Here is a 14501-nt window from a genome sequence, read left to right as displayed (position 1 = left end):
TAAGAAAACAATTCAACAATGTTTTTCCAAAGAATGTTAAACCTATAAGTTCTAGAAATCAAATTACAAAACAAATAAAAAACTCAAAGTAGAAGGGCTTAGTAGTATAAGTCCTTTATTTCCGATTCTTCAGTCTTATGCTTCTTTGGAGATCCATTTTCGGCAACATTTGCATGATCTCTATTTCTCTTTCTATTTCCTGGATTTTCAGGACAATGACTTTTATAGTGACCCATCTTGTGACAGTTTTAGCATTCGATTTTGGATATGTCTATCTTCCTTCTAGGCCCATTAGTCTTCTTGAATAATCTTTTGTTCTTGTGATGAGCGGAGTAGGCATTTGAAACTTTTTCTTCTTCATTCTCTTTGTTGCTTACTAGAGAAATCCTAACTTCTTCCTGAGTGCAAGCATTCCATAGTTGTTCAAATGTAGGAGTCTTTTCAAGCTGCTGAGACGTTATGAGAAGGCACTCCATGATGTTGTTAAACCTAGAAGTGCGGTGATTACAAGTTCCTTCTTTGGTACTATCTCATCAATCACTTGAATTTCATCCCTTAATTTGGCTATTGTCACAAAGAAAGATGCCACAATGTCTTCCTTTGTCATCTTTATAGATCTTAGTTCATTTTTAAGGCTTGCTATTTGACCAAGATTCTTGATAGTGAATAATTTTGATAAAGCCTCATACATCTCTTGAGCAGAGTCTATGTTAGATATATAGGGGATGAGGTTATCTTTTATTCCATCCACCATTAGTGTCATGGCCAATATTTCTGTTTCCCTGAATTTTTCCTTTTCTGCATCACTTGACTCATTTGTAGGCTTCTTCACCTTTCCCTTGACTAGATCCAAAACTTTATTCTTTTCGAGGATGAGATCTATCCTCTTTTTCCATGCCTTGTAGTTAGATGCTCCTTCTAGCTTGTTTTCTCCCTTCATTGAGTTAGACATTGTCCTTGAAGATGATAGATTTGACTTCTTATATGTTCCTTTTGATGACCCTTATTCAAAGCTTCTTAGAACTCCTTATTCTCCTTTCAATAGATCTTTGAGCTGCCTTTTTCCCTTTTTCACCTTAGCTCTGATACCATGTTAGAAAATTAGAAAGGTAGAAAGATTTTCTTTATATATATAATTACCTGTGATTTTCTTGTGTTTTCTTATCTTCTTTGATATCTTTAGCTCATCAAGTAATTATCAAAGCAATAACACAAAGATCACAAACACCAGATGTAGGCGGACAGCTAGGGCAAAATCCCTATCTAAGGGAAAACCCAGTCAACAACTCTTCCTTAATAACTTCACGAGATAATCCAAGACTCTTGACCTAGACATAGACTTCCTCCACACCAAGTCAACCTTTTCTTCCTTCTGTAGATGATAACCCTTTCAACAACAACTGGCAACAACAACAACAACTTCGACTTGACAAGAGAGACTTCGATCTCCTAGAGGAGTCCACACGAGAGAGAGATTGATAGCCCAAAACTTCGATCTTGATCTTTTCTTCCTTCTTGCCTAACTTCGTACTCCTTTTAGCCTTATTTTCTAACTTCACACTTTTCCAGCTCTTCTTCTTGGATATTGAACTTGAGTGAGTGAGGTGCTCCAAATGAATTCAAAGTGCTTGTATATACAGGCTTCTGGTGAGGTCGAATTACCCAGAATGAGGCCGACTTGATCTCCTTGAGGCCAACATGGTGTGGAGGTGACAAATAGCTTATTTGACTCAATATTAATTCTTTCTACATGATTCAAAAGCCCAAGAAGGGTCTTTTTAAATGGACAATGACTCTAATGACTTAGAATAAATCCTAGAAGTCCTCAATGGGGACTTTGACATAAAACATGATGACCCAACCATGAAACCTATGCTTTAATAAGTCATAATAATAATATTTTTTTTTGATAAATACATTTCATTATGACTCAAATACAATTTCTGAAGACTGAACCTAGTTACATTCTTCAACAATACCAATGTAACGAGCAAGGTTCGTATGCTTAGAGGAATGCTTTGATACCAATGTAATGAATAAAGTTTGTATATGCAATGGAGTGATCTTCAAAACACTTGGAAGACATAAACGTCCATAGTAGGACATTTAATTGAATATTCATTATATAAAAGAATTGATGAGATGGGATGATTACAATGAGGGTGAGGGCTTGCTTATATACCCTAGGCACATACCTCTTCACCAACGGTTATGTCCTTAAGGACATACCTCTTCATTAGCTAGTTACTAGCTAGCTAATTAATCATTATTTATTATTATTATTGTTTACATCATTTGTATTATTTTATATATATTTTATTCATAATAACAGGCTTGCTGGGAATGATCTCTTCCCACTGAAACCTCTCTTGATATTATCTCCCTTGGTCTTGATCTCTAGATGAATATCCTCCTTTACCTTTCGGTAGATCTTTCATTGAGGAAATGCTCTTCTCAAATCTGTGTCTTCTTATCCCCTTAGGCTGTCTTTTTTAATTCTTCATTGAGCTAACTCCCTAATTCTAATTTCTAATGATTGACGACTTAAAGAATAGCATAAAAAACAACTTACTCAATAAATTGAAAAGGTTTCCAAAGTGAAACTTTGGACAACTCCCGCATGCTTGACACCTAGCCTATGCAAAAACAACTGTCGACTGCTAATCTTCGACATCCCAATTTTCTTCAGCACTACGTGTTTCATGTTTGTAGTATGGAAATTTAAGAACATGTCCTTTATTGGGACTGTCCTAATTTAATGCATTTCTATGTGTAGTTTAATTACTCAGTTTTGTTTTTTGTCAAATGTGCAGGTGTATGAAAAGGGTATTGCTACAGCCAGAATACCAAAATCAATTATTCTAGGAACAGATTTGCTGCTCATGGGTTTTCCAAATTGTGGAGACTCTTACTTCCTACTAACACAGCTAGATGTGGATTTCAAGCCTCTTTTTACACTGCTGGAATCCCAGCAAGACTCGACTGGAAGGGCTGGTCTGCTCTGTGGTCCCCTTCAGATTTTTCGCTTCAGCAAAATAGATGTTGGAAGGATCCAAATGGTAGAAGATGAGCTGAATCTGAGTCTATTAGACAATGAATGGTCGCTGTGTTCTGCAAAAGAAATTGGAGGTTCAGATATTATTTCAGACTCAGGTCCTAGTTCTGATTCATACACCGATGCTGTCATTCAAGGCCAAGAAGGCTTACAATCATCATTTTTGTCTGTGGTAGATGATATATTTGAACCTGACAAGGGAATGCCATTAAATCGGTATTTACCTAAGCAAAACAATTCTTTTTCATCGGCCGAACCGTCTCCTTTAAGTCATTTAGGTGCTGGACAGGGTATTCAGCAAGGTGGAAAGTTTGGTCTATCAATCCCTAGGTGGGACGGAACCTCACAGTTTTCCCCAACTAAAAATTCTAACTCCAGATTGATGTCTGAGTTGAATCAGAAGAATGTAAGGCAGACTGGCTCAAGCCCCCTGTCGGGAGGGCATAGCTATGGACTGAATGCAACCAGCCCTGTAAGAAGCCAGTCTTTTCATAAATTGTTATCAGTTTCAAGGAATTATGCTGATCAAGAGCTCATTCCTTCAAGATCCCCATTGCATCTGGCAGACAGTGCAGGTTATCCTGGAATGGATGAAGATCAGCTAAGAAAAGTAATAGATTCTCCTAAAGAAGGTCTTTCTATATATTCTGCTCATAGGCAGACCCGTGTTCCTTCTATCCGAACTTCTCCAGCACCCAGGAGTCCTGTCCAAAATTCAAGGTCTTCCATTAAAAGTTCACCAACTGGCCAACCAGTAACTACATTAAGGAGTCCTGGAAGTGGCTTGTCTGTGGTATCCCCTGCATGTAAGTCACAATATATAGTTCACTATGGTTGTGGTAGTGAAGATTGCAACATGCTTGGGCTGGATGATTATATGTATTTATGCATTCTGCTTAGATAAAGTGCATCCTCTAATTGATCTGGTATTCCTCTTTCAGGTCAAACCTCAGACTCTGGAACTTTTCATGGAACCATGTCTGTTGCAATGCCTAAACATGAAACGCGTAATAGAAAGCGTTGCCTTTCAGATATTGTCCATTCAATGCCATCATTGCAACGAATAGCAGCTCCTGGAGAAGGTCAAAAGAAAAGGAAGACTATGTGTGAATCGGGAAGCCCTCAACCTATTAGTGCTCAGTTAAAGGCTCCTCAGAGCAGTTTGGGGCGGTTTATAGGCCGTTCATATGGAAACATTCTTATGGAAGCAAATCATGGGAAAGCACCTTCAAGGATACATGCTTCAGCTCTTCTTCAAGTGGTTAGGCATTGTTCCCTGTGTATTAAGCATGCTCGTCTTACAAGCCAGATGGAAGCTCTTGGCATTCCATATGTTGAAGATGTGGGTTTCCGAAAGCCGTCTGCAAACTTGTGGTTTCGACTACCTTCTTCTAGAGAGGATGCATGGCAACATATTTTCTTATGCCTTGGTAAACCTGGTAGCACCTACTGGGATGTCAAAGTAAGTGATGAGCATTTCAGGGATTTGTGGGAACTTCATAAAAGTAAAACTGGGACCCCATGGGGTTCTGGTGTGCGTATTGCTAATACTTCAGATGTAGATTCTCATATTCGTTATGGTCCTGAAGGAGTAGTCTTGAGTTACAGGACTGTGGAGGATGACAGTATCAGGAAATTGGTGGCCGATCTACAAAGGCTCTCAAATGCGCACTCTTTTGCAATGGGCATGAGAAAATTGCTGGAAGCCAAATCAGATGAGAGAATAGACACAGGAAAGGCAAAATCCAACATGAAAACACAGGGTTCAATGAAAATTGGAGTTGGTGAAGGAGGGGATAGGATGCGGGAACAAATAAGAAGATCATTTAGGATAGAAGCAGTAGGACTTATGAGTTTATGGTTCAGTTATTATGGGTCGATGCCAGGAATCATTGCACGTTTTGTTGTTGAATGGGAGCCAGGCAAAGAAGGTTGTACAATGCATGTTTCTCCTGACCAGTTATGGCCCCACACCAAGGTTATATTCTTTCTTATTAATGTCTTTTTTTGTAAATTACAAAGCCCATATTGAATTAAACCACAGATCTGGAATTAAGAATGAATCCCTTTATAATTTCTTTAGTATTTCAAGTTTCATGCAGTGAGTTCCATGTTGATTTAGTTACAGATATGATATTGGATTCTCCTCCCTACATCCCTGGATCCATATCTGTTATGGATATGGTCCATATATGACCTGGGAAATGGGTACAGTAATAATAGTTATGTGACATGTCCTATCTTATTTGCTTATAAATTATAATAGGTACATAAGAACAATTTACTTTGAGAGAAATTTTGCCGGCAAAACTGTGTGAAGGATTAAAAATCCTTCACACAGTTTCGCCTGCAAAATTTCTCTCAATATGAACAACTGTGGAAATAGACAATTTACTTGTTTCTTTACATCTTTAATTTGTATCCCTTTGATGTATTGTATAAATCCCCAATGGAGACTCCTGAAATTTAGGGTATATCATCTATCTTTCTCCAAATCCTATCCCTTGGTTCCTGAACCTCAGCAGTAATATACATAATTATCCTTTGGAATACTACCTTCCATTAGGATTTCAAGATGAGTCGGTCATAACCAAGTGAAACGATGGTGTTTAAAACCACCTTCAAACATTGAAAGCATGTCTTCATATGAAGATCCCAAAGAGCACAATGCATTGTAATATATGTATTGTGCATATTCAATGAGACTAAATCGTCAACAGTAAATAGGTTTAGGGCTTATTTTTATGACTGCAAATGGTGGGACTGGAATAACCACTAAAATGGTTAACCATTAAGGGGATGGCCACAAATGTCCAACAAACTCCTCAATTTGTATTTACATGAAATATTCTCATATCCTCCCTTAAACACAACTTGGAGGATCTATGAAGGTGGTATTATCTCAGCACCACCCCTTAGTGGCAGCTTCTTGCAATGAACATCTAAAATGCAACCTATCTTTTAAAGATTTCTAGAGATATCATATCTCCCATCATGCCACCCTTAACAATCAGGCTAGGAATATTGACAGCCAAGATTCTTGACCATGATGAGGGACAACAAAATAGTTACCTTCGGAACACCTCCACTCAATCCTCTTCAAAATGTGGTGAAGTAAAGTTGTGAAACGAGGCAAAATTTAGAGTGTTCTTTAAGAACTTGAACCTCGTAAACATCTTACAGACAAAGGTAGAGCAACAAGAGCCTATTCACAAACGGTCAAATATTTGCTTCCTAAAAAATATTGTCAGGAATAGTCTCCACTATCAGCCAAGCCAACTCAAGTTTCAACCATGGAAGCTACAAGCATAAATACTCCCAAATCATGCAATACGAGCATTGACCATAGCCAATTATAGAGATATAAAAAATAGTGCTAAAGTGGAAACAAAATAAACTTAGATTTCTTTTCTTAAAAGCCCTTTCGATTTCTTGGTGTCTTCTGATTAGTCCATTATTTATCTAAGCAGTGCCTAGGCCTTCAACCGTATCTTCTTTGATTTCCCTTCATTATTTCATAATTAAACAACTTTGTCAATTTTTGTCAACCAATTGAAACCATCAATGGGTACTCACTAACATCAATTGAGGTTTATACAGCCCAAAAAGCTTAACAACAATCCCCCTTGAACACAACTTAAGGGATCACAACAATTAATAAGTCTCATACACGAGGCCTCCAATCAAAGTTGTTCCACACGCATAACATGCCAACAAAACTGCCCAATAGAACATTCCAAGAGACATTGTGACAACAGTCAATCAGTCAATGAATCAAGAAGAATAAAGAGAATTAGAGTGGAGAATATATTGCAAATTTTTGTATGAAGTGTTCATGCACCTGTTCAAATGTTGCCACAAGAATCTATTGCAATTAATCCTGGTAGTTGGCACCAGTCCAGAATTATGCCTCTTAGGCATCTCCTGCAAGGAGATCTGTAAGCATAACTAGCACTAAATTCTTCACTTTCCTTCTGCATGGTGAACTGCATCCTCACTTCGTCCTTTTATGACAGACAACAGTTTTGGATATATGACTTAGATCTCTCACCTACCTTGTCTAAAAATCCTCTGGCCTCTTTTCGAATCTCCTTATTTGATAGAGACAATCCTAATCTGCCTCACAGTTTTTCCATGTATTCCTTATTAGATTCAGGGTGTAGTGTAGTCAGGAATCACCTGGAGATTGTGGTTGGCAATCCAATGTATGATCTTTCTTGTTTTAATAATGGAACCATCAATTTTCTAACTTGCATGTTGTGTGCAGTTTTTGGAGGATTTTATCAATGGAGGTGAAGTTGAATCACTTCTTGATTGCATTCGGTTGACTGCTGGACCATTACATGCCCTTGGTGGTGCTATCCGTCCTGCAAGAATGGTTGGTACTGCTTCAACTAGCATTACTTTAGTACCATCAGGATTTTCAACAGCTGCCAAACCAAATGTATTAATGATGCCTCAAGGATTGGTTCAAAGCACAGCATCTTCATCTGTTCCTCAAGCGACGGGGGGGATATCTGGGGGACCACCTATAGGTGGGGCTAGTGGCAATCTGAATACACAGAATGGATCTGCTGTCTCAAGTGCAGGTAGAGGAGGGCCAGGCATAGTGCCGAGCTCCCTGTTGCCTACTGATGTCTCAGTTGTATTGCGAAGTCCCTATTGGATTCGTATCATTTATCGCAAGAATTTTGCAGTTGATATGCGCTGCTTTGCTGGTGATCAAGTATGGCTGCAGCCTGCTACACCACCTAAGGGTGGTCCTACTGTAGGAGGTTCAATGCCCTGCCCACAATTTCGGCCATTTATCATGGAGCATGTTGCATTGGGATTAAATACTCTGGAAACTTCTGTTAATCCACATTCAGGGGGGCCAGGAACATCAAACAATACAAATACAAACATTGGGCAATCTCCTTCTGGCAGTGGAAATCGAATGGGCACCAGTTCTCCTGGAGTATCACGAGCAACAACATTACCTGGGAATCAGGGTACTATTTTAAATAGAGTAACTAATGTAAGCAGTGTATTGGGAGCACACAATGTAGTGGCACTTAATTCAGGAATGCCTTTGGCTGGGCGTCCTATAGCTCCAGGAACTGGTGTGCCAATGCATGTCAGAGGAGAGCTGAACACTACCTTTATTGGACTTGGGGATGATGGTGGCTATGGAGGAGGGTGGGTCCCTCTTGCCGCCCTTAAGAAGGTCTTACGTGGAATTCTGAAGTATCTTGGAGTTCTATGGTTATTTTCCCAGTTACCAGACCTTTTAACAGTCATTCTGCGCTCGATCTTGAAAGAGAATGAAGGATCGCTTCTTAACTTGGACCATGAGCAACCGGCTTTGCGTTTCTTTGTTGGGTAAATAGTCTGTGAAATGCTTTGTACTTTCTTCAACCTACTAATATGAGATTCTTGATTGTGAAGAATGACTGTGTGAAGTCATTCTTGGTTTAGAAGGATGAGTAATAGAATTTGGCTTTCTTAAACTTACAACATGGCTAAGAAACTTTTAATTTAGATATAGTAGTATACACTATATCGCTGAGGCTTGTGATTAGAATTACAAATAAGGAACTTCAATCGATCTAGAGGAAGCTGGTGTCTAAATAATCTGAAAAACTACAAATAAGTAACATATTATTGCATGCTACTAGCCAGGATAGAATTTTCCTTCTTAGTATTGAAGAGTCCCAAAGGAGTTTATTTTCCTTTAGTATTATTATTTCACACCATTGGAATTGTATTGCTTTGGCTGCTTTATATTGTGCAAGTGATCTCTGCTACACATTTTAATTAGAATTATTTTATTAACTATGAATTTTCTGTACAGGGGTTATGTCTTTGCTGTAAGTGTGCATCGTGTGCAACTTCTTCTTCAAGTTTTGAGTGTAAAGCGTTTTCACCAGCAACAGCAACAACAGCAGCAACAGCAACAACAAAACCAAACGAATATCCAAGATGAACTAACCTCTCATGAGATTGGTGAAATATGTGACTTTTTTAGCAGGCGAGTTGCATCAGAACCATATGATGCATCTAGAGTTGCATCCTTCATCACTTTGTTAACACTTCCAATTTCAGTTCTTCGGGAATTTTTGAAGCTCATTGCATGGAAGAAGGGGATAGCACAAGGGCAATGTGCTGAGACAGCTCCCGCACAAAGACCCCGTGTTGAATTATGTCTAGAAAGCCACATGGGCTCAAATGCGGATGGATTTGTGTCTCAAGATAATGCAGGTCAGTGTCTTGCAGACAAAGCAACCAGTACTGTGGCAAAAAGCAACATTCATTATGATCGTCCACACAATGCAGTGGATTTTGGGCTTACTGTAGTCCTTGATCCTGCTTCTATACCTCACGTAAATGCTGCTGGTGGTGCAGCTTGGTTGCCTCATTGTGTTTCTGTAAGATTGAAATATGCTTTTGGTGAAAATCCTCATATGTCTCTCCTAGGCATGGAAGGTAGTCATGGTGGACGTGCCTGCTGGCCTCGTACTGAGGATTGGGAGCGATGTAAACAGAAAGTAGCTAAAGCAGTGGAGATTACTGGAAGTGGAAGTGGAACTGCAGGTGGGAGTCCAGTGGACATTAGTCAAGGAAGACTGCGAGTTGTGGCTGAAACTTTACAACATTCCTTGCAATCTTCTTTGCAACAGCTCCGAAAGGGTGCAACTGGTAATGTTTCCTCAGTTGGTGGCTTCACAGCATGAATTTTTATTAGCGTACTATAAACCTGTCAGTGGCTTCTTGATTGTCAGAATGCACCATTTTCCTAGTGGTGGAATCTACTAGTGCCAGAAAGGTAAAAAATGATTAAAAATTGGGTGGGATTTTCTCTGGCAGAACACATTCCGTTAGCTTGCCCATATTGTTACATAGTCAATTATTAATTTCGTTACATGTAATATTTCTATTTATGACAGAGTCACATTGTTTAGACGCAGCTTTGTCTAACAGTTGCATTCTTTTACTCTTAAATGTCAACAATGTGAGGCTCCTTGCGACCTTGTTCCTGTACAGCAAAATGGTTGCAGATTGACTTGAGCTTAATTTCATGTACATTGGACTTGGTGATACTTCATGTTTCCTGTGCAATACTCTGGTTATGAAATTTTGTAAAAGTATCATTTTGTGCTACAAGTTGACTATTCTTTGCAATGCATCAAAGTTCGACCATTTCTTATATCTTCTTAAACTTCACTATATGGCTGGCATGTTTAACCAATTTAGTAACAACTAATACACATGGAAATGAATAGACTATAACAACTATGATCGCAAGCAGAGATGCCTGATGTCATGAAAAGCTTGATGGACAAATACACTTCGAAAATAAATCTGGTAAAAGACATCTGAGAAATAAAATTTATATCTTTTAGAATACAAATTGTGTTAATGCCAAGCATCTTCCCTAGAAAAGGTATGCACTGATTTACGTAAATGGTTAAATATGCACGGCATGGGTCTCTAGTGTTCTTTCTTTCTTTCTGTCCAGGTCTTCTGAAATTTGCAATGTATTATTTTTTTTCCTTTTAACAAAATCAATTAGTACAACAGTTTGATGAAAGACCACTGGATTCAGAGGTAATTGATTGGATATATTTTATTCAATGGTGCTCCAGCTCAAGTTTTAGAATGTCCTCGTTTCCCAATTTTGAAAAAATGTAAAAGAAGGCAGATAATACTGATGTCCAAGGATGATGGAAATTATTATTAATATTATCCTCTTTTTAAGAAAGCTAAGAAATCTAACATACAGCCTTGTGCCCCAAGGGGTGTAGTCTACATCCTTTCGATACTGTAACAATTTTAACTTTGACATGGACTGCAAGATCATTGTTAAACATCCTAGATTCTCCCAACCATGGAAGGGGACTGTTTCCTTGCAAAGTTGCTATGCATCATCTATTACAAAGGAAATTGATAATAAACGATTGTCTTTTTTTGCTATAACTCTTTGCATAATCCCCAATCATCCAAATGTTACATAGGAGGTGTCCCCTCTAGGCTAGGGGCAATGTGAACGAGTGACTGTATTCTTCTTGAAACCATGCCTAGAGGGTCATAAGAATTGGACATTGCTATAAGACATGGCCCATCATCAACATTGAACGCAAAATGAAAATGGATGATAGAGGCTTTCTTTATGAAGTCTTGCTTTTACTGCTAGACCTTAATGGAGCACCAACCAGCCCAAAGCATTGTATTTAAATGGGCTTTGTGCCTTCCAGATATAAAGGGCAGGGTGAGGAGGGGGATGGTGGTGGAAAGGTCTAGAGTTAGACAGGTTTGGACACCAATTCCCATCCATCCCTCAGACATGCAAATTGTCAGCCATGAAAGGTTTTCATTTTGTAAACAATTGCCAAGTACTTTGATATATGCATAACACAAGAAAATAGAAGATACATGCAAAACACAAGAGAGGAAGCATGCAAGTATGCGAGTACAGTGTCGATGTTGTCCACATGTTGTGCACTCATATATATATATATATATATATAGAGAGAGAGAGAGAGAGAGAGAGAGAGAGAGAGAGAGAGAGATTGATTGTGGGGAGTGATCACTTGACCCTTTTCCAATAAAATACAATAGATTGGGTGACTAATCAGTTTAGCTCAAGACAAGGATAAAGTATAAAATTGAAAACAAAAATAGGAAACATGTTCACCAGACTAAGTCTCGTCAATTACTCCATTATGAGATGTTGTCCTTGGCGTTTGCTAAATCTATGTAAAAATTCATTAGGACAACCACTTGGCCTCAGTGGGCCAAGTGTCCTTGAATCACACAAAGTGGTCATTTGATGGCCCTTAGTGGATATGGTACACACATCGAGAGATTGTTGAGGATCTAGCCTCATTGGATATGCATAATATGTACATTGCACACACAGTGTTTTGTGTTCTTTGGGATCTTCGTACGAAGATGTTCTTTCATTGTTTGAAGGTGCTTTTAAACACCATCATTCCACTCCGTTACCTTTGACTCATTTTGAGATCCTAACAGATGGTAGTATTTCAGAGGATAAATATGTATGCTACCCCAATGTTCAGGGACCAAGGGATGGGATTTGCAGATAAGTCAAGGATATACCCTAAATTTCAGTAGTCTCCACTGGACCTATGAAATTTATTAGCAAATAAACCAGGACATATCCATTATTAGTGTGCTCATTGCCCAGGTCATAAATTATTAGTCTGTAATTAAATCAACATGTAACTCACTTCATAAAACTTGAAATGCTGCATAAAACTTGAAACACTGAAGAAATTATACAGGGATTCATCCTCAATTCCAGTTCTGTGGTTTAATTCAATATGGGCTTTGTAAATTACAGAAAAAAAGCATTAATAAGAAAGAATATAACCTTGATGTGGGGCCATAACTGTTCAGGAGAAACATGCATTCTGAAGCCTTCTTTGCCTGGCTCCCATTCAACAACAAAACATGCAATGATTCTTGGCATTAACCCATAATAACTTAAACAGAAGCCTATAAGGCATACTGCATTGTATCTTAAGTGTTCTCCTTATTTGTTGCTGCATCCTATCCCCTCCACCAACACCCATTTTCATTGAACTCTGTGTTTGCATGTTGCATTTCACCTTTCCTGTGTCTATTCTCTCATCTGATTTGACTTCTGTCAATTTTCTCATGCCCATGGCAAAAGAGTGCGCATTTTAGAGCCCTTGTAGATCTGCCACCAATTTTTTGATACTGTTCTCCTCCAGTCCTATAATTCAAGACTGCACCTTCAGGACCATAACAAATATGAGAATCTACATCTAAGTATTAGCAATATGCACACTAGAACCCTACGGGGTCCCTGTTTTACTTTTTTGAAGTTCCCACAAATCTCTGAAATGCTCATCATTTACTTCGACATGCCAGTAGGTGCTGCTTGGTTTACCAAGTCATAAACAAATATGTTTCCACGCATCCTCTCTAGAAGAAGGTTGTCGAAACCACAAGTTTGCAGATGGCTTTCTGAAACTCTTGTCTTCAACATACAGAATGCCAAGAGCTTCCATTTGGCATGTAAGACAGGCATGTTTAATACATAGAGAACAATGTCTAACCACATGAAAGAAGAGCTGAAACATTCCTTGAAGGTGCCTTCCCATGATTAGCTTCCATAAGAATGTGTCCATTTGAATAGCCTATAAACCGCCACACAATGCTTTCAAGAGTCTTTAACTGAGCACTAATATGTTGAGGGCTTTTCTATTCACAGTCTTCTTTTTCTTTTGACTTTCCCGAGGAGCTGCTATTTGTTGCATTGACAGAATTGAGTAGACAATATCTGAAAGGAAAAACTTTCTATTACGTCCTGTGTAGGCATTGCAACAGACATGGTATCATGGAAAGTTCCAGGGTCAGATGTTTGACCTGAAAAGGAATACCAGCTCAATTAGAGGATGCATTCTATCTAAGCACTGAGCAGAATGTATAAATACATATAACCATCCAGCCCAGCATGTAGCCATCTTCACTACCACAACCATAGTGGACTTTATCTTGTGACTAACATGCATGGGAGATCACAAACAAGCCACTTCTAGCTGGTTGACCATTTTGTGAACTTTTAAGAGGTGACCTTGAATTTTGGATAGGACTCCTGGGTGCTGGAGAAGTTTGGAGAGAAAAAGGAACATGGGTTTGTCTACGAGCAGAATATATTGGAAGTCCTTTTGAAGAATCTATTACTTTTCTTAGGTGATCTTCATCCATTGTAGCATAACCTGCACTGTCTGCCAGATGCAATGGGGATCTTGAAGAAGTGAGCTTTTGATCGGCATAATTCTTTGAAGATGATAACAGTTTATGGAAAGGCAGCTTCTTGCAGGGTTGGTTGCATTCAGTCCATAGCTATGCTTGCCAGATAGGGGACTTGAGCCAGTCTGCCATACATTCTTCTGATTCAATTTAGGCATCAACCTGGAATTAGAAGAGTAGCTTCAACAGGAACATTTCCAGTCTTAATTGGGGAAAGTGTAAGGTTCCATCCTACCTAGGGATTGACAGACCAAACTTTCCGCCTTGCTGAATACCCTGCACAACACCTAGATGACTTAAAAGGAGAAGGTTCGGCTGATGAAAAAGAGTTGGTTTTCTTAGGTAAATACCAAGTTAATGGCATGCCCTTTTCAAATTCTATTATGTCATCTACCACAGACAAAAATGATGATTGTAAGTGTTCTTGGCCTTGAATAACATCTTTTGTGTATGAATAAGGATTAGAACCTGATTCTGAAATAATATCTGAAGCTCTAGCTTCTTTTGCAGAAAACAGTGACCATTCATTGTCCAAGAGACCCAATTTCACCTTGTCTTCTACCATTTGATCCTTCCAACATCTATTTTGCTGAAGTGAAAAATCTGAGAGGGAAACACAGAGCAGACCAGACCTTCCAGTTGATACTTGCTTGGATTTCAGCAA

The 14501-nt window shown here is 38.7% G+C and overlaps 1 protein-coding gene across 1 annotated transcript in view; it reads left to right on the top strand.

Annotated features, from left to right (window-relative positions):
• Window positions 1-10134, top strand: part of SWP (RNA polymerase II transcription mediator) — a 174377-nt gene extending 164243 nt beyond the window's left edge. The window contains exons 5-8 of the mRNA XM_089447732.1: window positions 2814-3861; window positions 3997-5033; window positions 7323-8416; window positions 8889-10134. Coding sequence (XP_089303858.1) covers window positions 2814-3861; window positions 3997-5033; window positions 7323-8416; window positions 8889-9768 — 4059 coding nt within the window. The 3' untranslated portion in view covers window positions 9769-10134. The remainder of the gene's footprint in view (window positions 1-2813; window positions 3862-3996; window positions 5034-7322; window positions 8417-8888) is intronic.
• The last annotated feature ends 4367 nt before the right edge of the window (window positions 10135-14501 follow it).

The sequence above is a fragment of the Pinus tabuliformis genome, chromosome X (genome assembly GCF_031772625.1).
Source record: "Pinus tabuliformis cultivar Carrire ecotype Pingquan chromosome X, CPIR1, whole genome shotgun sequence".
NCBI lineage: Eukaryota > Viridiplantae > Streptophyta > Pinopsida > Pinales > Pinaceae > Pinus > Pinus tabuliformis.
This window is presented reverse-complemented; position numbering and strand designations above follow the sequence as displayed.